General features: G+C 55.3%; 7 protein-coding genes across 7 annotated transcripts; 4 read left to right on the top strand and 3 right to left on the bottom strand.

The window, feature by feature from the left end:
• Window positions 1–610: 610 nt before the first annotated feature.
• BDZ83DRAFT_565861 (triose-phosphate transporter) lies at window positions 611–2,793 on the bottom strand (the record flags this gene model as incomplete). Its single annotated transcript, XM_060503807.1, has 3 exons — window positions 611–1,458; window positions 1,512–1,815; window positions 1,891–2,793. The coding sequence occupies 3 exons, from the start codon at window positions 2,791–2,793 to the stop codon at window positions 611–613; spliced, it is 2,055 nt and encodes a 684-aa protein (XP_060370893.1).
• A 3,673-nt stretch (window positions 2,794–6,466) lies between these two features.
• Window positions 6,467–10,044, top strand: BDZ83DRAFT_600852 (family 15 glycosyl hydrolase). Its single transcript, XM_060507059.1, has 9 exons — window positions 6,467–6,855; window positions 7,186–7,287; window positions 7,343–7,560; window positions 7,624–8,167; window positions 8,264–8,631; window positions 8,706–8,729; window positions 8,788–8,970; window positions 9,130–9,342; window positions 9,419–10,044. Exons 1-9 carry the CDS (start codon window positions 6,719–6,721, stop codon window positions 9,685–9,687), a joined length of 2,058 nt encoding a protein of 685 aa, XP_060370892.1. The 5' UTR covers window positions 6,467–6,718; the 3' UTR covers window positions 9,688–10,044.
• A 100-nt stretch (window positions 10,045–10,144) lies between these two features.
• BDZ83DRAFT_726245 (uncharacterized protein) lies at window positions 10,145–11,341 on the bottom strand (the record flags this gene model as incomplete). The annotated part of the gene is made up of 1 exon (XM_060512755.1): window positions 10,145–11,341. One exon carries the CDS (start codon window positions 11,339–11,341, stop codon window positions 10,145–10,147), a length of 1,197 nt encoding a protein of 398 aa, XP_060370891.1.
• An 815-nt stretch (window positions 11,342–12,156) lies between these two features.
• On the top strand, window positions 12,157–13,087 carry BDZ83DRAFT_342224 (uncharacterized protein). The gene is made up of 2 exons (XM_060502463.1): window positions 12,157–12,327; window positions 12,383–13,087. Exons 1-2 carry the CDS (start codon window positions 12,322–12,324, stop codon window positions 13,052–13,054), a joined length of 678 nt encoding a protein of 225 aa, XP_060370890.1. The 5' UTR covers window positions 12,157–12,321; the 3' UTR covers window positions 13,055–13,087.
• A 1,074-nt stretch (window positions 13,088–14,161) lies between these two features.
• Window positions 14,162–17,045, top strand: BDZ83DRAFT_600845 (6-phosphogluconate dehydrogenase). The gene is made up of 7 exons (XM_060507058.1): window positions 14,162–14,503; window positions 14,887–14,928; window positions 14,983–15,002; window positions 15,060–15,586; window positions 15,646–16,399; window positions 16,459–16,744; window positions 16,878–17,045. The coding sequence occupies exons 1-6, from the start codon at window positions 14,490–14,492 to the stop codon at window positions 16,578–16,580; spliced, it is 1,479 nt and encodes a 492-aa protein (XP_060370889.1). The 5' UTR covers window positions 14,162–14,489; the 3' UTR covers window positions 16,581–16,744; window positions 16,878–17,045.
• Window positions 17,046–17,373: 328 nt separating this feature from the next.
• Window positions 17,374–19,682, top strand: BDZ83DRAFT_646726 (uncharacterized protein; the record flags this gene model as incomplete). Its single annotated transcript, XM_060510000.1, has 3 exons — window positions 17,374–17,412; window positions 17,486–17,749; window positions 17,799–19,682. 3 exons carry the CDS (start codon window positions 17,374–17,376, stop codon window positions 19,680–19,682), a joined length of 2,187 nt encoding a protein of 728 aa, XP_060370888.1.
• A 2,228-nt stretch (window positions 19,683–21,910) lies between these two features.
• On the bottom strand, window positions 21,911–23,262 carry BDZ83DRAFT_341995 (uncharacterized protein). Its single transcript, XM_060502462.1, has one exon. It carries the CDS (start codon window positions 22,845–22,847, stop codon window positions 22,128–22,130), a length of 720 nt encoding a protein of 239 aa, XP_060370887.1. The 5' UTR covers window positions 22,848–23,262; the 3' UTR covers window positions 21,911–22,127.
• Between the last annotated feature and the right edge of the window lie 1,322 nt (window positions 23,263–24,584).

The following is a 24,584-nucleotide window of genomic DNA, read 5'->3' as shown; positions in this document are numbered from 1 at the left end:
CATTGTGTAGGTGGCCCTTATCTCTAGGCTGATACTCTCTACTTCATCTCAGGCTCGTTATCATATTGAAGTATGAGTTGCTATTGAAGCGTACACTCCATCACCTGCGTGATGTTGCATGAATCTGACGAGGTGACATATACACCAACATACTCGATAGATGCAAAGTCAAAATGTCAAGGCGTGAAAGTATGGTCGGTACGCTTTCTGATTTCTCTCTGTGTCTAACCTCTCCAAGGGGGCATTACACTACTACCACGATAGCCCTTTAATCATCTCTCGCCAATTGGTATATCCACCTCTTCTTCCCTTCAGGAGGGGAGTTCTCTCTCCTCCTTGTACCCTCACGGGGGATAAACAAAACCCCAAGAACAGTTATGTACCATCTTTTTTTGCCAATTTCGTCCTGGGTGAGGTGAACCCTTTCCCGGATATGTTTCGCTTTGAAAATAAAACTCCTAGGCCTGCCCTTTGTCTAGCCAAAAAAACCGGCGAGATATGCTTGTATGCCCCTTCCAAAAATGTACACAGTTTGTGGTTCTTTCTCTTTCTTCCCTTCTCTTTCGTCTGGATATATATAAAAATGAGAAACAGAATGAGACACGAATGTCTAGTTGTCGCGGTGGGCCTGGGCTGTCCTTGACTCGTGCGCGGTGTGTCCTGGGTTAGGCAGAATATCGCCGTCGGCAGTGACGAGGTTGTCCTCATAATCGGTGCTATTTCTCAGCAGGCCCGCCTCCTCGCCGCTGGCGTCGTCGTTATCACTGCCGCTCGAGGAGGCGCCCGAGGCGTGCGCAACCTCCATGTGGCCGCGCTGAACCTCCTTCTGGGCGTCCTCGCGCATCTGAGTGATCTTGATGTAGTTGTACGCGACGATGGCGCCCATGGTGGTGACGAGACCGACAAAGTTAACGGGCGTGAGGCGGTCGTTGAAGACGATGGCGGCGGCGGAGATTGTCACGACCTCCTTGAAGATACCGGCGATGGAAAGCGTCACGACAGAGGTACGCTGCAGCAGAGCGAATTCCGAGGCTGTCATGAGGAAGGCGATGCATCCGGGGAAGAGCAGGAACAGCGGCGTTGTGACGGCGCCCCATTCGGCGACGAGGACCTTCAGGCCCTCGATGAGAGCGGGGAAACCCTCGACGGGGATGGCGATAACGATCAACGTTAGGAACATGACGGGCGCCAGGAAGAAGATGCTGGAGAAGGGGTTCGACGTTGCCGGGTTGCGAAGGAGCAGGATTTGTGTCAGGCCCCATCGGAATCCTGAGAAGAAGGCCGCAGAGATGACGAGGATGAACCCGCTGACTTTGAACTCGACTTCTCCTGACACCATCAAAACGACACCCGCAGTCATTGTTGCAATGATAGCCACAAGGCGCCATGTGGGCTTCTCGAGTCTGAACAAGAAGGCGAAGATCAAAACGAACGCTAGGGAAGACGATTTACACATGGCTGGAGAGTGGTTAGTTCTTTGTGGTGAGCATTGGTCGGCGCATGTCACTTACTGTAGAACGTGAGGGTGATGAACTTGAGCGAGGTGTTTCCGAGTCCAATATCGAGACCGGTAGCGGCGCCACACGGCCCAATGCGTGTCAGATAGAACATCTTGGTCATGAGAGGTCGATCGGGCTCGGATTCGTGCCGCGAGCGCCCCAAATCTGAGTTGCGCACTCCATTGGACGGGCGCAGGGAGGGTATTAAGAATAGCACTAATGATGCGAGGCCGAACTGTACCAACATGTGGCAGGCCGTCGTGAAAAGAGGGAAAGCAAAGTTGAGGCGGTTCTCGTCAAACATCCACTTGTTATACTGCGGGCCTGAGTGTCAGCTCGTGATTCTGCGGACCATAACGACGAAGAGGAGCGTATGGGAAAATGGGCTCACCAGTGAGATGCTTAGAGAAAAAAAGTACCAGAGCAAGATCAGGGCGACGTTGACGGCGGATTTCCTAAAGACGTTTTGATCTGCTTCCTTCTTCTCCTCGGCCGAGATTTCGCCGCGGACGAAGCGCTGATCTAACCGGGTGTTGTTCCTCTTCTTTTGCTTCTTCCTCCTCTTATCCTTTTTGGTCAGACCCGTCTCCTCGTCATCATGGAGATCCTCGTCGGAAAAGCTGTCGTCGTCGATATTCTTGGATGCTGATGGTGTTGCTCCAAGGTCCTCCTCTGATATCTTTGGCTCTTCCAGCATGTTCCCCTGATTCCTTGACGGGACTCTTTGGTGGTTGCTGGCGCCGGCACTTTGCATGAGCGAGCTGCGGCGCCGGCGGTGACCGGTTCCTTTCAATGGCTCCATTTCGATCTCGTCGTCGTCGGCGGTGACGGGAGGAGAGTGCTCTCGAGCGGCGGTGTTGAGGGAGGAAGAAGAAGGGCCCTGGCGCAACGATGCGTGGGCAGTAGGAGCGGTAACGACGTCTCGTGGCCGTGGACCATCCGGGTTCGAAGGTGTGTTATCCGTGGTGATCGCGTGTCCAGGCGAGGGTGCGGTGGGTGGTGGGAGGAGCAGAGGTGACGGGCTCAGGAGGCGACGGTTGGTGGTATCAGTAGTGTGGTGGTCGTGGTCGTGGTCGTGTGAGGAGAAGGATGAGGAGGGGAGGGCGTCGTTGTGGTCAATGGGGTCGGGGGAGGATGACACGGCACTGGCAGCACCCGAGACGGAAACAGAGGCAGATTGAGATTGAAGTTGAGAGTGAGATTGAGATTGAGATTGGCTAGGGTCGGGAGGCAGCAGGACATGCACAAGTGAAGAGGAAGTCGAGTCGGAGGGCGAGGAGGAGGATTGGGGCATGATTTAATCTGGGAATCCACAGCGGGATTCACAAGCACGACCTAAGCTGCCGGGGCTGGTAGGCTTGGGTGTATCCGTAGGTACGGTGTGTAAGGTCAGATCCAGTTTACCGGCCGTTGTTCTCTCTGGGCGCCGCAATACCTTCGCAGTAAAAGGCAAGGTAGATCGGCCTAGGTCGATGGGGTCGGGACGAGAGAACTGGGCGCAGTTGATTTGCTGTCGGGGTCTGGGCTTGTGGTGCTTTGGTGCAATGTTTGGTGCATTTGGAAGCACATTTGGAGTTAGGCTGGCGAGAGGACAGACTGCGCGTGAGAAAGGTCCTAATCCTGGTTCACGGCCACGGCGGCGGTGCGGATCATTTCTCCAGTCACATTGGAAGTGTCGCGCGGGCGCCCACACGCGGACGAGGTGGGTACCAGACACGCTGAGTCTCTGAGATGGTCCACTGCTAGGGAGAAGGAGAGGGACGGGGCAGGCGGGCTGGGAGGGGAAAAAGGGGACCGGGGACTGCGGTGAGGTGGGACAGGCACAACCCAACAGGGTACCTCTGGAAGTCGCTGCAGGTACGTACCGCTGTCCACCGTCTGGCCCTGCAGCCCCTGCCCATGATCTCGGTGGCTTATGCTTACCGCCAATTACCGCTACCACCCGCCTTCCACTCAACTTCTCTAAAGTCTGAACCTCTCCTGAGGACAGGTGCTTCAATCTCTGCAAAATGTCCAGCTTCCTGCTCCCAAGATGAAATGTGGGAATGGCCTTGGCACGCCTCACGGTGGATACGTCTCGTGGGCTTTTGCTGCAGCACTGGCACAACTGGACTTCGCTTCCAGGCTTTCTCCCACGGCGGTCAGGGTCGTCATCAGGGATGACCTTTCCTGATGCTCCCTGTGACATGCCAGCTCAGAAGGACACTCACCAAGGCACGCGAGGAGAAGGAGGCGACTTCTAGGTGGGAATCCTATGCAGAGCGGCCTGGCGAGAACAACTGTCAACAAAACAGTGCATCCCACCTCGGGCTGGACGAGGATCAATGGGCCTGGAAGAACTGACGGAAGGAAGAATTGGGTCTGCCTGCAATAGCACCGCTACTATGAGAGATTTCCTCGCCCAAGACTCACCACGGTCACCACCCGGGACGAATGAGGTAGTAGCAATACGCGTGTTTTTTGAGTCACCATGCTTCTTCGTTCGTGGTCCCCGTCTTCAGCTGGACAATGTTCGTTTGTCTTTTATGCTTTCCCGCGGCCCGTCACTAGTGTGTCCTTCTACTAAAGTATCTGAGATTACCTCGAGGTACGCGAAGTTAGCTGCAATGTGTTAGCCCCTTTATCCGTACTGATCCCCCCATCAACCTCCCCTACACGGTAAGATACCGGTGTTAGGTGAGGTCACAGACCGAGAAGTAAAGCAATAGCATAACGCAAGAGTGGCCCAGATCGTCAGTAACTGAGGGTCGTCCGAAGATGTGATGCTTCAAGTTTCACGGGCGGTAAATGGACCCGTTCGTCCTACTAAAGAGCTATCCGACACACACAAACCCAACACCTCCGGAAATGCAACCTCCCATTTAAGCTTGGCCCAGCCGTCTCTCACATCCAGAGTCACAGGATCTCTCATCCACTTATTGGGGGCCCTGTTCGACGCAACCTTACCACAACCCCCTCTCCTCCTCTCCGCCCCTCACCGCGGTTCCGTACAGTAGTCGAGCTGCAGGGAGGTCATTCATCGTGGGCAGCACAAGTTTCTCGGTTATGTTGCTAGCCATGTGGTAAGGTGTCCACCGTCGTCGTCGTCGGTAGAGCTCGTACAGTCTAACTACCTACCTCCCTAGGCACAGGAGTCTAGTGGTCGGGACTATTCCAACCTCGCGATGAAGGTGCTCGGGTGACCAACTGCCCAGAGCGGTCCAACCCACCTTTGAGTGAGAGTCTCACACTGAACTCAGTCTCACACACCAGCCCGTGACTTTCTCAACCCCCAGCCAGATTTCACCATGGTTCCGCACCCGGATCCTCGGGCTTGCGCCGCGACCCGCTGCCGAGTAAAAGAAAAGCCCGTCCAGCATCCGAGTTGTTTGAATCATTCTGTTAGCCACCCATCCATCTCGGTCTCGATGCTGCTGATTAAGTGATCAACCTCATCCTAAACACCGATCGCATTGTTTTCGTTTCCGGGCCCGTTTCTTTCTGAGACCTTTTGCCTCGCAGCTATACGTACAATGGTAACAGCAAAAACATACTTGTTGACCTCGGTCCGTATCCGGTCACAGGGAGGTTGTTGTTTACCCCAGCTCTCCCGTCGCCTTATACGCACGCTCTTACTCGCGCATGGACCTAATATCCGTACGGTTGAATTCATCCCAAAAGAGGCATCGAAGCTCACAGACGGCTGGGCAGGAGAGAGTCCGAGTCCGAATCGGAACTATCGACTGACAGATGCAACAGTGTACCTTCCACCGCGCCAACCTCCCACACAAGTCTCCCTATTGCTTTCTTCCCCCGCAGACCGCAGACGCGGAGGAAAAAGAAACAAGACGGCGTCACAAGCTACCACAGGTCCCACAGCCGTGAAGCTTCCTTAGCTTTCGAGGCCGTTGAATGTCTTGTCTTACCCAGCCAACCAGCCCAGACGTGCTGTTTATGCGTGAGAAATCAACCCGGCGCCAAAGGCTCAAAAAAGAAATGTAAGGAGTGAAAACACAAGGCGGTTGAGTGAGACACCTTACCCGCCTCGTTCAGCCTTCCTGATTACCTACCTGATTAACTACCCGCCGCTGCCCCTACGCCGTTGATTTGTTTCTTTCCCTTTTTCCGTTCCCCAGCGCGTAACTGTCTCACCTCTCATGTAGGACGTTTGGATGGGAGCTTCTGGGCGAGCGAGCTAGACGTTCCAAGGGAGGAAATAGGTCCAGACCCTTTTTCCATGATGTCAGCCACCGTCATTCAAACACCGTACGGAGTAGATCGTCCCCCGCGTACGATGTTCGAGTCCCTGCGATCGATCTCTCCATTCAGATGAGTGGTGGGTTCTTGGGCAGAATAGCTTCAGAGAATCCCCACCATAGCCCGTATTCTTTTTCATGAGAGTATCTTCTAGTATTGGGTTCTATTTGATTTTTGTCACATTGTCTAAGCTCCAACAGGGTAGCTGCTGCGCGTGTTGTGCCTGGGTCTAGGCCTGGGGTTTTGCCGATCTGGCAGCTCAACTTCATTAGGTATCCATATGAGCTGAGCTGAGCTCCCAAAGTGGGTTCTCACTAGCGGCGCGATGCGATATCGAGCAGCGTCATCAGACTTTCGGGTGCTTGACATCACGCACTTTGGGTCCAAGTCACGCCCCCTCTCTCTCGGAAGCTGTCTGCCTTGGGAAGAACAACACAGCTTTTCATCCGAATTATAGCCTCTTATCTGAGAGCTGCTGTAGTTGGTGCTCTGTGGATTTGGTGGTATGTAGTCTCGCAGCGGCAGCGAGCGGCGCATCCGTTTCTGTTCATGTTGCAGCACGTCGGCTGCAAGTCGGCTGCAAGTCGAGAGAACTTGAGCGCTAGGTGTTAGTCGGCGATTATCATCGAGAGACGACTATGACAAAAGCGTCCGCTGACATGTGCTTTGTTGACTTCTCCCCGCAGCCACAGTCGAGTAGCCGCAGATCGTGGCTTCCGCTCTACCCGTTCTCTCAGTAATCGCCGGGGTTTGTCCCCATTGCTTAGACCTCAATCTTGACTTCATAGCTTACATTCAGTTGGTTCCACGACAGTTCAGCAGAAGCCATTATACTGAATATACTCTGTTATTTGATTGAATATCCCTATCATATTACTTTCGCTCAAGGAGATCTCATTTAACGCATATAATCTACGGCAATATTTGATTACTCTTTGGCATCTCACCAAAAGCCCTTCTCCAACGATCCGGGAAACGACGTCATGGCTCAACAGTGCTCGACGAGACATGTCGCCGGCAGCCGCGCCGGGTACCTGCCGATCGAGGACTATGGCATGATTGGCAACATGCATACATGCGCGCTTGTGGGAACGAACGGTTCAGTTGATTTTATGTGCTGGTATGAGATCGGTTTTCGTTCTCACTTGTCCTTATGCTACTTACACATTTCCCCCGGCCCGACGTTACACTCGGCCGAGTGGTGAACCCCCCAATGCTCTCTCCCCATCTCTTCCCATAGTAGCCGATGCAATGGAGGGCGATGTAAGATGCTACATGAGGATTACCCCAACGTATCGAGATCTTGGGACCAAAAAACATTGAGATCAAAGCGGTCGAAGGGCCTATCGTCCGGAATATCCGGCCCTCATGGGCTCGACTGCTGCTTCAATGAGACTCTGCCACTCACATCTCACCCATGTAACTTGACATCTGACAGACCATTCCCCAGGCCGGACTTCGATTCACCCAGTATCTTCTGTCGGTTACTAGACCAGGAAAAGGGCGGCTTCTTCAGCATCTGTCCTCCGCCGTCCAAGCTGTGTACAACCAAGTGAGCAATCTGAGTACTCATCCCCGTCGTGATGCCCCTGACCAGTTTCCAAAAGGCAACAATACCTACCATCCTCCAATATCTTGCAAACCAGATACATCCACGATGACGGTGTCGTCGACGTCGTGGACTTTTTCCCGCGCCCCAAGACCGCGACGGTCATATCGAAGAGCACTCGCCAAGGCGCGTTCCGTGAGACGACCAAGATCCAGGAGGAGCTGAAGAAGTGGCTCGTCCGTCGAGTCGAGTGTATCCGCGGCCGTCTCCAGCTTGGTGGGTTATGCTACTTGTCTAATTTTCATCAAGGTTCAGTCAATGCTAAGCTGACATTCCCAGACATTGAGATCTTCCCGGCCTTCCAATACGCCAGCGAGTCCCACGTCACCACCATCATCGAGCCGACTCACACGGCGAACAGCCCAAGCAAGGCCGTCACCTTTCACAGCGAGCACTACAAGATGCAGCTCGACGTCACCATCGACGACGTCGTCCCCGAGTCCGAGGCGGACGCACCGACAGCCCCGGCGGCGCCGGCGCCGGCACCCTCCATCACCTTCAGAAAGGAGAAGCGCGACGGCATGCTAGGCGAGGGCGTCGTCGCGCACCTGGAAATCACAGAGGGCCAGGCCGTCTCGTTTGTTCTCCGGAACGACAAGCCGGACCACGTCACGGAGAACGTCACGACGGCGGTGCTCGACGGACAGCAGCACGACACGCAGTCGTTTTGGTATAACTGGATCTCCAAGAGCAAGTACAAGGGCCGGTGGCGCGAGGTCGTCAATCGGAGCCTGATGCTGCTCAAGATGCTGACGTATGAGCCTACCGGCGCCATCGTGGCTGCGCCGACGTTTTCTATTCCTGAGGATATTGGTGGTGTTCGGTGAGGCCTTTCCATGATTCCATTTCGCTTCCTCCCTTGTTGCCCACCCTCCTCCTTCTCCTTATTCATTAGAAAAGGCTCACTAATTCACAATAGAAACTGGGACTACCGCTTCTGCTGGGTCCGCGACTCAAGCTTCACAATCTACATCCTCCTCCGCCTGGGCTTCTCCGCCGAGGCAGACGCCTACATGGACTTCATCAGCGAGCGCTTCGTCAAGTCGCGCGGGCCCAGCGGGGAGCTGCCCATCATGTTCACCATCCGTGGCGAGACCGAGATCCCCGAGATGGAGCTTGACCACCTCGAGGGCTACCGCGGCAGCAAGCCCGTGCGGATCGGCAACGGCGCGGCGTTCCATCAGCAGTTTGATATCTACGGCGAGCTCATGGATGGTATTTATCTGTATAACAAGTACGGGAAGCCTATCAGCTGGGATCAGTGGTGTTCTGTAAGGGAGATGCTGGGTATGTGTTGTATCTTTGGACGTTGATGATGCTTTCTTTCTTCAGCTGGACACTGGAGCTGACTTGCCGCATAGACTTTGTCCTGACTTTGACGGATCGTAAGTTGTCAACTTCTTTCCTACTGATGAAGGGGGCATGAGTATTGATTTTGAGTAGAACCCGACATGTCCATCTGGGAGGTCCGCAACAAGAAGCAAAACTTCACCTACTCAAAAGTCATGCTCTGGGTCGCCTTCGACCGCGGCCTCCGGCTCGCAGACAAACGCAACTTCCCCTGTCCCAACCGCAGCAAATGGCTCGAGGCCCGCGATAACCTAATGGAGGAGATCATGGAGAAGGGTACGTTTTTCTTGCCCCCTCTATTTTGTTCTACCCAACCTTTCGCCGCCCTCTACTCCTCGTTGATTCCCCGGCGTATACACACCACCTACCATGCGTAAAAGCCGACTGAAAGTAGAGACGAAACCACTGACAACCACCGCACCGGCGGGACAACAGGTTACAACAAGGAGATGAAGTGTTTCGTCCAGAGCTACGAGAACAACACCATGCTCGACTCCTCCATCCTCATCGCCCCGCTCGTCTTCTTCATCGCCCCCAACGACCCGCGCTTCCTAAACACAATGGACCGCATCCTCATGCCACCCGAGAAGGGCGGCCTTACCAGCACAGGTCTCGTCTCCCGTTACGATACCGAGCTATCAGACGATGGTAAGGGCCCCCTGTGCACCCCCCTGATTACCTTCTACTTTCATGTGCATGTCTGAGCTGATCTCGCTTTTCCCAGGCGTTGGCGGAAGAGAAGGCGCCTTCAGTATGTGCACCTTTTGGCTCGTCGAAGCAATGACGCGTGCCTCCGTCTACGAGCCCAAATACCTCGTCCGCGCCGTCAACCTATTCGAGAACATGCTCAGCTTCTCCAACCACCTCTCCATGTTCTCCGAGGAGATTGCACGCAGCGGCGAGCAGCTCGGCAACACGCCCCAGGCTTTCAGTCATCTGGCCCTCATCAGCGCCGCTTTCAATCTGGATCGTGTTACCGGTTTCCAGCGGTGATTTTCGGTCTGGTTTTCATTCGCGAGGTTTACCGGGTTGGATGAAGTAAGGATTTGACTTTGGATGAGGGTCATGTCATGTCATCTCATCTCATGTACTTTTGTTGTGTTACCAACTGCTATGCTGTCAGGCGTTGAAAGGAGGATAAATCGAGATATGGGGGTCTAGAGAATTGCTTGGGAATTCTTAAGGGCACTGTCTGGCTTCACATCTTTCTCGCCGCGTCAGGCTGTATGGCAAATAGTAGCACAGCACGGTACGAGAGAGGGTCCCGTAAGAGAGGGTCCTGCGAGGAGTAGCGGTTCATCACATCATACAATTGGCATATTCACTGCAAAGTCTGACTGAGAAAGTGCTTCTTCTATTGATGTAATTCTTTGATTATGATGGGTATGGGTGACCTCCAACTCCAGAACGCCAGTCTAGCCGAAGAGATTATTCTTAAACCAAGAAACATTCATCCAAGCAACTTGAGACCGTTCTTGGTCTTCTGTCCAGGCTTGGTGACACCGTGACTATGCACAGGGCCGAGGTGGGGTTCATACCCAGTACCGTCTGCATTCTTGTTTCCTCCGCCACCACCGCCGCCACCGCCGTTGCCAGAGTGCTTCTTATTCTTGTTGTTGCGGTTGTTGCGGTGGTCCTTGCCCTTGACGTTGGTGATCTTGATCTCCGTGTTCGCCTTGCGCACGGTAACGGGATGACTCTGGATGTACTTGCCATTCATCTCCTTGGCGGCCTGGAAAAAGTCGTCGGCGTCGCTGAAGGAGACGAAGCCGTACCCCTTGGACTTGGCGGTGCGCTTGTCGCGGATCACGCGCGCCTTCTGCACCGACTGCCATCGCGAAAAGGCCTTGAGGAGAGACTCATCTGTGACTTCGCCGGCGAGGTTACCGACAAACAGGCGCAGGTGACTCGGGTCCCACTCGGCGAGGGTGTCGTCGGTCCACTTCTTGCCGCCACCCTCGCGGACGACGGTCTTCTTGCGCTCGGGGGGTTGGTTCGCTGCTGCTGCCGCTGCGGCCGCGGCTGCGGGGTCGATGATGGGAGGGGTCGCGACATTGCTGCCTGTTCCGGGGAAGCCCCCACGACCGCTGGGGACGACCGGATCTTTACCGCTGGGGTCCTTAGTGCCGTTCGAGCTGTATGCGCTCTGCCACTGTGCTATCTGCATCGCCATGTCCGGGTCGTAGTCGGAGGCCGAGGCGGCGGATGCGCCGGCGGTAGGGGCGCCGGTGCCGGGAATCGGGAACGGGTTGCGAATCTGCGGCGCTGCGCCGTAGGTTGAAGGCGGCGCATTGTAGCTCGAGGCCTGGCCGTAACGAGAGCCGGCGCCGGGTTGTGTGTATGAATCGTATGCGGGCATTGGTGCTCCATAGCGGCCGGCGCCGCCTACCGAGGGTGACGGCGACGGTTGTTGCGAGTACGATGCGTAGGAGGAGCCATAATGGGCGGCGGGCGCGCTGGCATAGGTCGGTGCGCTCGAGTAGGAGGTAGGCGCGGATGAGGCTGCAGCTCCGTAGGCGGGTTTGAAGGCGGGCTTGAAGCCTCCGGATGACTTGCTCGGAGGGGGCCTCGCGGGCAGGGAGGGATGAGAAGGTGGATTGCCGGTAGAGGGGCCGCTTGAGATACCTGGAGGGGGCGGGTAGGCCATGATGAATGAACTGCGGGTATGATACGATTTTTTTTGTGCAAGCAAGGCGCGTGTGGCTTTGCTTGAGCTTTTTTGTGGTAACGTACCTCTGAGCCCGGGATGTTCCTGCTCAAAGAAGTCAAATCTCCTTTGCTGTTTGCTATAGCCGACGGTGGGCGTGCTGTTGTCGGGGCTGTCGCAAATGCAGAGATGGGTTTGCTGGTGATGTATTCGGAGAAATTGTGACGATGTCGTCTCAGCCTCGGCGATGGTGTGTGGCCAATGTGGCTGGTGGCTAAGTTCAATCTGTCATGTGCCAATTGTGGCTTGTGCGTGGAAGAAGCTCGGACAAGAAAGTGTCCATTCTTCAACCTTCCAGGAGGGTGGACACCAACTGCCGCTCATTGCATCCCGCGCACCTAAATCGTTGCTTCTCGAATCCCGAGGTTCACAACGCAGCCCATGCCGCCGATTAAACGCCCAGAGAAGTCTAAACTCGGAAAACAGGAATTCCAGTTCCGTCTTGAGCCATTTGATTATTTGGCACCGGCCGTGCTGGCCAGACTCACGCTCCGTTCGGCTGGGATTGTCACCATCCCATTTAACCATGCTGTTCCTGCATCAGCTGCATTTTATCCGTCGGACATCTTCAGACGGACATAACGGATAATCAGTAGTGCAGCTATCGGTGTTTGCTGACTGACATCATGGCCTCCGTCGCCCTCCGACACGACGCTGCGTTTTCCCTCGGTCAGGGCCATGCCAATCAGTAATGCGCGTGGATTCTAAGCGGAGCATTAGCGGAGTTCTCAACCGACGACTCCGGGTCGTGCGACCGATCCAAGGCCCGAAGGCGGCGGTAACCCCCACTGAGGTTGCCCCTCGTTTTCCCTTTGTGAGGACCATATTTCTCGATTTGTGAGCAGCGAGGGACGGATTCACCGTCGGCGGTCGCGCTGCGGCTACGCTGCCTCCATCCACACCTTGAGGTACCTTGGGAGATGGAGGTGCGATATTTTCTGTCCCTTCTGCTGAGGGCGTGGGTCTCAACGAACCCAATAGATTGAGGCTGCTTCGGCCAAGCAGTCCAACTGGAGGAATTGGAGGGGTTCATTACGGCCAGCTTCGGTTTGGTTGGGGCCGACTTCCTCTGCACACCATTGGAAGCGCATCGTGATTTGTCGCGTATATCGAGCAAGGCCCGCTATCCGCTGTCCAGGGATAGGAAACGCGAGGCGCATGCGCATCGGCCGCTGCCTTTTCCCCATCCAATGCCTGATTATAATCGCAATCGTCTTGGTGGTTGGTAGTGGTGGTGGTAAGGCTGCATCTTTCACGGCGTTCTCTCCGACTGAAGGCGGAGTGCCGAGCGCGCGCTCATGGATGAATAGCGACAACGCGACGTCCCAATATCTCTCTGCACTGCAGGCCCTTCCAGGGTTTGGACGTTCTCGAAGCTTTGCTGGAACGGCCCGGGAGCATGGGGGTCTCTTCTATGCTGAAGAAACGGAATTTCCTCCAATGCAGTCCGGAGCGAGAGACAGTTGCTGCACGTGCAGGGCGGCTCTCAACTCAAAGTCGAGGGACGTCTGGGGCATGGCCATAGGCAAGACAACGATGGACCAGACAAATCAAATTCCTTGTGGTCCCTCATCCCCTACCACCCAAGACGGTCCAGGAGCATACGAAGCGAACGAGCGAGCGAGTACCGGAGCTCCGTTGGGAGGGCAATAATATTATATGCCGCCAGCAGACAGGCCGCAACGCTGCAGTGCGTCGCGCAAGATTAGCATTGGTGATTAGGCAGAGCCCCCGCGGCCTGTTAGACCGAGCGTAGAGTGTTCCTCCGCGGCCGTGGGTTGCGAAACGTCAGGGTCTGACGCATCGAGTTTGAATACCGGAGTCGCAAATCCCTCCCCTGGAACACGCAGAGTGTGAGACATGCTCGCGACGGCCAATGGGAACGGGTGCCTATCGCCGAATCGGACCACAACAGGACGGATCCAGAAGCGCCTTTTTGCACGACGGGCTTCGTCAGGCTGGCGCGCTGCTTGACTAAAACACCACCGGCATGGAGCAGGCATAATGGTCGTTGCTGGGCCGCCCTCCGCCGCGCGGGCCGGTTCTCTTGCACAATGCGGTAACCGTGGTACATCGGAGTCGCAGTGGAGAGAAGGTCGGGTACATTTCATGCTCTCTGAGAGCATAAGTCAACCCGGTTGGCATAGGTGGTGTTTGGTGTCAATCTGCTTTGCCAGACACAGCCAAACGAGAAAAAAAGCTTTTAATTTATTTGCTCAACAACAAGAATGGCGGATGGCAGAGAAACGCGGGAAAGACGAGGTGACAGAGGAGAGCATCGTCATAAGTGCCCCTCCATGACAGGCCGTCCAATTGGAGCTGGCTGGAGGAGGGTCTGGTCCTCTGAATGGAGCTCCACGTCCTGAGCGGTGATGTATGTGTCCCTCTTCTTTCTGTATGCGTGTACATACTCCGTAATCCGTACGGAAGTGCTGGAAGTGGAAGTGGGATTGGATTGCCAAAGCATGGAAGATACAAGCAGCCTAGAGTAAGGTACTTACATACTGCGTATGTACCTCTTTGTCCATGAGTAAGCTCGTCCCGCCAACAGGAAAAAGCCAATCATCTCGAGTTAGTCCAGGAGAGTCCAGGAGGGGTGACCACTGACCAGCCAAGTCAAAGCAGCAAAGCAGCCCTGTCGATGGTCGAACAAGCCGTCTAGTCCCGCTTTTCTGCCCAGTCTTTGAGAGATATCCCACCCCCAAAGAAAGAATGGGAAGCGATGGAAAAGAGAAAAAAGTTGTATCCGTACCATAGGTAGGTAGAAGGCCAGGCTGCGAAAGCACCGGGAGGTACTTGTCGACTTCCATTGGGAACTTGGAGGAGTGGGAGTGTGCACATCTGCGCTTGTCATGGGTGGCCCCTGCACTAAGACAAACCACCCCCCCTCCCCTCCTACCCCTCCGTCGACCCTCCCCCTACAAACTTCGTCCGGGTTGACGAAAGCTCCAGCTTCTCGTCTCCTTCTTGACACATTCCCTAGAGATAAATAACTCGACGCTCCCGCATATCATCAAAGATTCGCGCGTCTGAACCTCTCCTCCATCAAACAACACCCCCCACCTAAACCACCGACACATCATTCATCATGTCTGGACCTGTGTAAGTAATACCTCGCTCTGCTCTCTAAACCCCTCTTCGCTCTCAAGCCAAAAGAAAAATTACCCCACCACCCCGCTCCCGACCTCCGATGCCTCACGACAATGACCACGGCTGCGAATTTCCCGCATGTCGACGTCCGTCGTGATGGCTTCGGTGCCGGTGCGGTCTCGTGAGGTGCCAATGCACATGTAACATTGGCCTCAAGTCATCGCCCTTCTCCTTTCTCGACGCAATAACATACTCATGCTCGTAATGCAGCGCTCGTCTTGCCAACCTTGTGGCAGGCGTTGTGCCTGCTCCGAGGTCCCGCTCCGCTCTCCTTCTCCTCACATCTGAATAAGCAACGTCCGACTAGTGAATACTCAAGCTGACCATCGTCACAGCGCTGATATGGGCCTCATCGGCCTGGCCGTTATGGGTCAAAAGTAAGTTCTACCAGCTTTCCATGTGTATGAATTGATTCACTAACTCTCTCATAGCATTATCCTCAACGCCGCCGGTAATTCCGACAATCACATTCCATAACCAAATTCAGTTGGCTAATATCCTTTTCCAGACCACGGTTTCACCGTTGCCGCCTTCAACCGTACCGTCTCCAAGGTCGACCGATTCCTGGCCAACGAGGCCAAGGGCAAGTCCATCGTGGGCGCTCACTCTCTGGAGGAGTTCGTTTCAAAACTTAAGAGCCCCAAGCGAGTCATGCTTCTCGTCCAGGCCGGTAAGGCCGTCGACGACTACATTGACACCCTCATCCCCCTCCTTGAGAAGGGTGACATCATCATTGACGGTGGTAACTCTCACTTCCCCGACTCCAACCGCCGCACCAAGTACTGCGCTTCCAAGGGCATCCGCTTTGTCGGCTCCGGTGTCTCTGGTGGTGAGGAGGGTGCCCGCTACGGTCCCTCTATGATGCCCGGTGGTAACGAGGAGGCCTGGCCCCACATCAAGGACCTTTTCCAGAGCATCTCCGCTAAGAGCGACAACGAGCCCTGCTGCGACTGGGTCGGTGATGAGGGCGCCGGTCACTACGTCAAGATGGTCCACAACGGTATTGAGTACGGTGACATGCAGCTTATCTGCGAGGTATGCAGCCCCACCCGAGCTCCTCTTAGCTATATGATGATAGCTAACACCACATGCAGGCCTACGATATCCTCAAGCGCGGTCTCGGCCTCTCCTGCAAGGAGATTGGTGATGTCTTCGCCAAGTGGAACAAGGGCGTCTTGGATTCTTTCCTGATCGAGATTACCCGTGACATCCTCTACTACAACGATGACGATGGAACTCCCCTCGTCGAGAAGATCCTCGACCAGGCTGGTCAGAAGGGTACCGGCAAGTGGACCGCTATCAACGCCCTTGACCTCGGTATGCCCGTCACCCTCATCGCCGAGGCTGTCCTTGCCCGCTGCCTGTCCTCCATCAAGGAGGAGCGTGTTAAGGCTTCCAGCAAGCTTCAGTACGTTGGCCGCACCAACAAGTTCGAGGGCAACAAGGAGCAGTTCATCGACGACCTCGAGCAGGCTCTGTACGCTTCCAAGATCGTCTCCTACGCTCAGGGTTTCCAATTGATGAACGAGGCCGCCAAGGAGTACGGCTGGAAGCTTAACAAGCCCTCCATCGCCCTCATGTGGCGCGGTGGCTGCATTATCCGCTCCGTCTTCCTCAAGGACATCACCAACGCTTTCCGCAGCAACCCCGACCTCGAGAACCTTCTCTTCGACGACTTCTTTAACAAGGCCATCCACACTGCTCAGCCTGGCTGGAGAGACGTCGTCGCCAAGGCCGCCCTCCTCGGTATCCCGACCCCGGCCTTCTCCACCGCTCTGTCTTGGTTCGACGGTTACCGCACCAAGGACCTCCCCGCCAACCTCCTCCAGGCTCAGCGCGACTACTTCGGTAAGCTCTTTGATACCTCAACTTACTTTGACATTTTGCTAATCATAACGTTTCTGCAGGTGCCCACACCTTCCTCGTCAAGCCCGAGTCAGCTAACGACAAGTACCCCGCTGGCCAGTACCACCACGTCAACTGGACCGGCCGCGGAGGTAACGTCTCTGCTTCTACATACAACGCTTAATGGTTTTCTGGATAGGTTAAATAGAGGGCTCACTATAAGAACTGGTATAAGGATGCCAGGAGAATGAAATGAAATGATTACACGTAATTGAAACCAAAAGTTCCACCACTTCTCATTCCCAAACTTTCCAACGTGAGCTATGCCGAATATTATGAGGTGAAGCTGTTGAGTAGAAGCTTGTCTTAGCTATGACCATAGGCGGACGACTATCTAGAGAAAAGTTGAAACGCACACATTAACACAGTGTGTCATGATGCAAGTCTCATGAGCAAGAATGTGTGGCAACGTGTCGTACCTTGACTATACGCCAAGTCCTTCCACATTTTACCTTCTAGGAGTATCTTGCGATGCGAAAGGAATTTGACAAACGCTTGACTTCTCATTTACCGGCGAAGAACCGGCTGAAGGTCGGGACTGGTAGCGAACACGGATCTGCTTGCACAGTGTGTTCGGAGGCTGAATTTACGGCACCCGAAGAATTGTACCCACATGCACGGACCCTAACTAGTACCTCTATGATTGGCCAACTGTCTACAAGGGTCACTTGTGGTGCCGCAGCCTCGTCGCGACAAATTTGGGGACCGCGAACCAAGCTGCAAGTCAATCAATCCATCAACCAACCGTAGCTTCCCCAATTGTCGCGCCATCTCGATCCTTCCCACTTCTTTGTCGACTGCCCTCCTCACAGACAATCACGGCCTGAAGAGACAATCGCTTGCTCTGCGCGACAAAAGCTGTGCATCAGCATCCGCCCCAACCCCATCGCATCGAAAATCCCACGTCGCGATCCACCATGGCGCAAGACCCAAGCGACGGTATCGATCAGGAGCTGGTAGGTCACCGCAGCCAGCATTATATTCGGTATCGGAAAAAAAAAAATCAACTCATCGCTAACCATCTTTTAGCTGAGCCATGCTCATCTCATCTCCGCCAACCACTATGCCGACCAGGCACGCGTCGACCTGAACCAAGTAACGAAATGGTTAATGGCGGCGCCCCAAGTCGCGAAAGACAAAGCTCCCTTCTTCTGGACCTACCTCGATCGACCCCGCGACGGCCAGGTCTACCTTACATGGCAACCTCTCAAAAGGCTCGGAACCAACTTCGCCAGCGACGGAATGATCTGTGGACCCGAGCAGTACCACAGACAGGATGTTGGAAATGGATTGGTAGGCATCTTGTCGCATTGTTGAAGGAATAATCTGACTTTATCATCAGTCTCTCGAAATCCACTTTGTCAAGTCGGCATTCATTCCTGGCGAACAGGTCGCCATGCACGCTCGTCGCAGATTCCGCCTCGTACCCTCGCAGACCGGAGTGATGAACGCACCCCAGCCAGACATCAGTCTCTGGATCGTTCACTATGGCCCTTCTGACCCTTCCGACCGCGTCCCTGTCAACCTGATCCCCGTGTCACAAGAGACCCAGCACATCATGGGGACCCGCAACCACCTCCAGAAATGTGGTCAGATCGCACGAAAGGACTTCATGCTTTCGGATCGCGCGAGTTGGCCCTCGATCCAGTTCCCGCGTAATGGCGGACGGCCTCAGATGTACAACCCGCCAGCGCAGTCGCGGCGCGTACCGCAGCAGATGGCCTATCCCCCGGCGGGTCCCCAGGGACGTCGTGGCCGTCAACAAGCACAGGCGCAGGCGCAAGCCCAGCAGCAACAACAGGCCTTGGCTCACGCCGAGGCTCTGCATGACGACGAAGAACTCGAGAAGGATCTCTTTGACCATCTTACCCCTAGAGACATTTCCTTCGCACGGTACCAGCAAAACCACGAATGGATGGAGGAGATTGTGTCTTCGCCCTACGGCCTCAGTCAGATTGCGCCCCCTGATCTCGGACTAGGCCTCAAGGGAGAGCTGGCACCTTTGACTGATGGCATCTTCTCAGCGCAGAGCGCAAACGCACTTACTGAGCCGCCCCAGAAGCCATACATTGGACGGCTAGAGCCTGGCCTGGCTGATGAGTTCAGAAAACGGGTCCAGGAGCACCTCGATGCCACTAAGGCTGAAATGGAGAAGATGAAGGCGGAGCATGCAAAGAACCTGGCAAGCCTCAAGGCGAGCTCGGTGTTCGTTGATGCGGAGAAGGACGTGAAAAAGTCCGTTCAGGAGCGTGGACCAGAGCTGTGGCGTCTGGAGGGTTACTCTACCGATGCGGATGATAACTCCGGCTCGTGGTCACAGAAGCACAACAAGAAGGTGGACGAGATTGTGGCTCAGGTTGAGGCCAACCTAGGCCGGCACATTGAGGTCCTCCACAATGTGCACCGCATACAAGACGGCGGTTTCCAGGAGCCCGCTCCTGAACCTGTCAAGGAGCCTTCACCAGTCCCGCCGCCGGCGAGCTCACCTCCCGCCCCGGCGGCTGGTGCCGATGCGAATGCCTCGGGATCACGGCGGCCGTCTCAGGCTGGTTCTAACCACAGTGGCGTGATGGTGGGCGATTCGGATATTGATATGGGAGGCACGGCAGCAGGACTACTCGACGAGATGCACACTGGGTTCTCAGCCAACTCGACTCCTCTGAACAACTTCCCTACACCGCAAACACACATGTCCGCGTTGAACTCAAACGCAGGTACGCCAGCCAACGCGAATGTGCAGTCGCCCGCACCGGTCCCTCCCACTATTCAGGAGGAGACCGAGGCGCAGACTTCCACCGTTGCTACTGCTGCCACGGGCGAGGATGTCACAATGGGCAACACAGAGTCCTCCAAGGATGCCTCTGCCACCGCGCCTGATCAAGGAACCGGAAGCGGTGAATGGGTCGTCGTGCCTAAGGGAGGCGCAACGCCCGATCCCTCCGCCGGAGTTGCCGCCACTACCGCCACTGCAACTGAGGCCGACGCTGCCAAGCCTGCCGTCAAGCCTCCGTCTGCTGCCGGAACGCCAGCAGATACTCAGACTCCCGGCGGCTTCAGTTCGCTGGGTGACCTGGACTCGGCCGGAGACGCCATGGCTGGCTACGGCGGGTCTCTGGGCGATGGTCTGGATATGAACATGGAGATGGAGGACTCTGCGTTTGGCGATGCCTTCCACGGTGTGTCGAACACCAACACGCCTGGGAACCAGTCTGAGGGCGGGGCTTAGGGGCCTGTTGACCCGCATTTCGACTGGGATACCAAGTATTAGTGAGAGACTGGTGACTCGAAAGGAGGGCAGTGTATGTTTAATGCGGCAAGGCGGCTCAGTCAGGCTGGTTGGGACCACCTGTTAGGTTTGTTTTTGAGATGGAGACGACAGGGCCTAAGGCATGTATGGTATTACAATTTACACGGATGGTTAAAGAATGGAATGAATCAGTCTAGCTCAGACTTCACGCTCTACCACGTTCTGTAGTCAAAGGCTACTACATATTATCAGCCTAGCGCCTACTGTGAGGTAACACTTGGGAGGCGGGGTGCGAAGAAGGCCGCAAGGGAGAGTATTGGGTAAATATTAAGTAAACTGCGAGGTGGACTGACATCGTCACGTAATGAACTGTATGATCTTTCCACCCGGAAACCCCCAGCGCCGTTGGGTGTTCTCATGGTTCAAGATCTACAATACCGAACTAAAAGTTTGCTTAAACGAGCCTTGCCACTACCAACATGACTGCAAACCGGCATTGAGTAATGGGCTGAATGGTGAGAATGAATCCACATTGCTGAAGGCTTTGAGAGTATCCTTAGGGAGCTGGGATATGCTTGCGGAAACAACAGGGCCTTATCATCCCAAGGCAGGAGATCATTGGTTGGGCCCAATGGTGTAACCAGACTTTTGGCGATGTACTGGTGTTGCAGGTAACCGATGGCTAATGGCCAAGACCTCATGCCTTTTACTCTTGGAATCCACAGGCTGAACAGCGTCAAACACGGAGAAAGAATGGTGATACATGGCGGTTCATCCCACAGCAAGCCCGGATTACGTTGACAGGGGCCGTGACCAGTGCGCTTCTGTTAGGGAGTCAGCGGAGACAGTAGGCAAGAGAACTAACATGGCCCCACCATCTCCGCGTCGCACCGGGCGGGAGGTTTTAGGTTTGATCGGCGCCAGGTACAGACGTCTCAGCCGCAGGCTTTACACGAGCCCCTTCCCATGTCATCCCGACTTTTTTCAACCTCCCTCTTCCCTCGAAGGTTCGAATGAAATGGCCCTTGTGTCTTCCCGGCCGCTCATCACTATGGGGAGATTGGATGAAAACAGACAACAAGGTGCTTGCTGCCCATGGCTTGGGCTTACTGGCTCAACATGGGGCATAGTAGGGAGGTGTTGTCTGAAGTTATGCTGGGCCTGCCCCCTGTATCCTTCCCTTCACACGAGCTTAACTGCCTATCGTTAAGACGAAAGCTTTCTCAGGAGCTATGAAGAATTCGACGAAGCTTGGTTCCCGTCATGTTGATGGCCAAACTATGGGGTCTACGCTTGAATCTCTGCGTAATGCGCCACGCTCTAGCAAGCGACTAGTTGGGGAAAAGAAAGAGAGATGCCCAGCTGGAAACCGGCAGAAAGATGAAGCAAGGCCCAGGATCGCGAAACGACCCTGGGCCACTTACGAGATCCTCTCCCGCCGTCCCGCCATCACCGCCCCTCCTTCCACCACACTTTACCGCCGAGATCCTTACCAAGTGGCTTAGTGTCGCTCTCGCAAATGTTTCTTGTGCCAACTGGGCAGCCATTGTAGTTCTTGGCCAAAGCCCGCTCCATCGAATGGGACTAGGGGGTTTTCAACTTTCTGGTTCCGCTCTCTCCCCCGTCGTCGTACCGAGTCTCGGCCGATGAGACGTGGGCCATGGTCGAAAACCCCCCCCTGCCGAGCTTTTTTCTCCTTGAGCTTAGGATGACGTTCTGGGGAACTGGTACAGTTTGCCCACGAGGCCCCCGGTCCAAGGAGTTGTTGGACTTACACGCGCCGCCACGAGAAAGAGGTCCATCCCATCAAAACTCATCCCCTAACCCGGGAAGCGAGGATCTCGAAGTGGCTCCCCCCTCTTCTCTTGCTCTCTTTCGCTTCTTGCTTCTTACACTTGATCTTCGTTTCTTCATTCACTTCTTGTTACGCTGTTTTCGAGTTGCGTTTCTTCGATTCTGCTTGCTAACTCTTGTTCACTTTTTTCTTTGAACGCCCTTCTTTTTTTTCAAACCTATTCTGCAGGTCAGCTTCACTTCAAAGCATTCCGTTCGTTTTACACACGCCCGCCCCTTCGACTTCTTTCGATACCCGAGCCCCAGTTGGCCGACGTTTTTCTCTAATTCAAAAAAATTTACGAAGTTCTCAGTACGTGGTTGCTTATCTTGGGTGAAACTTGGTACGACTTTTATACTCGACACAAAACATCTGAAGGAAACAACAAGAAAACAAGATGCGTTTTACCACGTCGTTTAGGCTTTGGGTCGGTGCTGCTGCCGTGTCTGTATGCAACGCGCAGATCTCGAAGCCGAGAGCCGGGGATGTGTTGATGCCAAACCATCAGTTCGAGGTTGAGTGGCAGACGGCGGGCTTACAGGCCCCCGTCAACATTGATCTGGTTCCCAGTGGAAAGACAGACTTGTCAGTCATTGCAGAAAAGATTGCAGGTAAAGATATCTAAAGTCAACTATCAAGTGGAATCTTGATTTGTTAACCAAAAAATGTCTTGCAGTGCAAGTCGACAACGTCGGCCGTCTGAACTGGAACCCTAGCGCCTCCATCACGGCCTTTGAGAGCTTCGCCATCGTTATCACGGATTCCGCCCAGGCCGTCGTCGTCTCCGAATCGTTCCAGATCACCCAGCTTACGCAGCAGCCCGTCATCCAGACGATTCTCGGGGCGGACCCGGCGCAGGTGGAGATCCTCACCGCGGCTGCTGGCCCCCCTAAGGTTGTGTACTCTGGCGTCTTGCCCGCTGATGCTATTCCCGCCGGCGTCGCGGTCGCGGAGGCTAGCCCCACGGAGCCCGCTCTCATCCAGCCTGATGAGTCCAAGAACGCTATCTTGAACGGCACTGCGCCTGGAGTCTCCTCCCCTTCTAGACAGGGGAGCGGCAGGTCCAAGAAGGAGCCCGCGACCCCGAATGAGGAAGCCGTACCTCGTAACTCCTCGAAACCGCTCACAAGCATCGCCGAGAAGAACCAAGCCCCCGAGGCTACTCCCACGCCGATATATTCGACTATCCAGTCTGCCCCCTCCGCCCCCTCCGCGCCCGCGTCGTTCCCGACATTGTCGGCGACCAAAAACCAGACGGGGCCCCCAGGAGGTGGCGCTGAGGTCACTCCCACGCCGATATACTCTACCATCCCGGACTCGGGCCCGGCTTTCCCAAGCCTCTCGGTCACCAAGAACCAGACGGCGCCCGCGAACGCCGAGGTCACTCCTACCCCTATTTACTCCACGTTGCCCGATACACCCTCGAAGTTCCCATCTCTCGCGCCCACCCACAACCAGACAGCTCCAAGCGACGAGGTGAGTTTCCCCTGACTTAGTTTTCCCGATATAGCAAACACTAAGAACGGATCCAGCAGCCGGCCGAGAGTAAGGCGCCCGCCGCCACTCAACCAGCAGTAGAAGTCCCAGCCAACCGCACCAGCATCACGTCAGAAGCGCCAACCACGCCCTCCCTACCGATCGTGACTATCCCAGTCCCCAAGAACAGCACCACGCCCGTCTCGCCCCCAGCCGCAAGCGAGCCCCCCGTCCTCCCGAGCGCCGCGAACCCAGCAGCAAACAGCAGCGCCACCCCTACGGGCCTACCCGCCCTCCCCGTCACCGAGCCCGCCGCCGTAGCTCCCGTACCAATTGCTGCCCCGTCGCCTTCGAACCCGCCGAGCAACGGCACGGGCACGGCTGTGACGAAGCCTGAGCCTCAGACTTCTAACCCGGCGGCGGCGGCGCCGTCTGCCGTCAGTTCGAGCGCTGCGTTGCCTTATAAAGGGACTCTGCCTACAGACGGCGGCGCGGCCAAACCCGATGTTCCTGTGTCGACTACTGATGGCCCTACTGGCACGGCTAGCGGGGTTTCGGTGACCCCTGTGCCTAGTACCACCGCTGGTGGCGGCAAGGAAAGCGAAAAGGGGGGCGACAAGAGCGGAGACGAGAGCGGTGGTTCCGGCAGTGGTTCAGGAAAGGGGTCAGGTGAAGACTCCGACACCGAGTCCGATAGTGAGACCGGCTCCGGTTCTGGCTCCGGCTCCGGTTCCAGCAGCAGCGGTAGTGGCAGCAACACGGGGGTCAAGCAACCCAGCACCTCCGTCTCCTCCACGGTAGCCATCGTCCCTACGCCCCAGCCGCAACTTGGCGTCGGCATCGGCGCGACGCCCGTCGTCCAGATTGGCCCCAGCATCACGTTGCCGTCGTCCCTCTGGACGTCCATGATCCTCGAGACGGCGGCCGGTTTCGCGGCGCCGAGTGGCGGGTCGTTTGCTGTGGCGACGTCTCCTGCTTTGCTTACGGTGCCTAATGCGGGGTGTAGGACGATGCAAGGGGGTGGGCATGCTGCTGCTGTTTTGGGCGCTGTGACTGCGTTTTTGGTTGTTGTGATGTAAGAGATGGGGGGGACGTCGATTGGAAGAATAGGGGATGGGGCGAGGGGGGTGAATTTGAAGAGGTAGGATTGGGTATTTGTCAATAGATGAACTCGTTGTTATACCTTCAATGATGATATTGTCAGAGAGGGAGGACATGAGATCTCATGTAGACAGTATGAACATATCGACTTTCAGGATTCCTCGTTATAGATTGTTTATATGACATAGTTTCAGACGAATCCAGGAGTTAGTACAGGTTCTAGCCAGTCTGGCCTGATTCTCAACTTAAGCCCATGATCATGCCAAAGGATCTCAATTTCATGGAAGCTATATCCATTTTGTTGCCTGTATGAGACATCACTAGACATGTTCAGTGTGCTGGATGACCGCGAAACGGAGCCATTCTCTCATGGAATTGAAAAGAGCCTAGGTTAGCAATGAACTTGCGCAACATATCACTACTCTCTCTCACCTTTCCTTAACGCAGTGCTGCAGAGTTGACGACTCTAC

This window comes from Colletotrichum acutatum (assembly GCF_030867785.1).
Source record: "Colletotrichum acutatum strain CBS 112980 chromosome Unknown BDZ83scaffold_5, whole genome shotgun sequence".
Lineage (NCBI taxonomy): Eukaryota > Fungi > Ascomycota > Sordariomycetes > Glomerellales > Glomerellaceae > Colletotrichum > Colletotrichum acutatum.
Note: the sequence above shows the minus strand (reverse complement) of the source record. Positions and strands in the feature narration are given on the sequence as shown.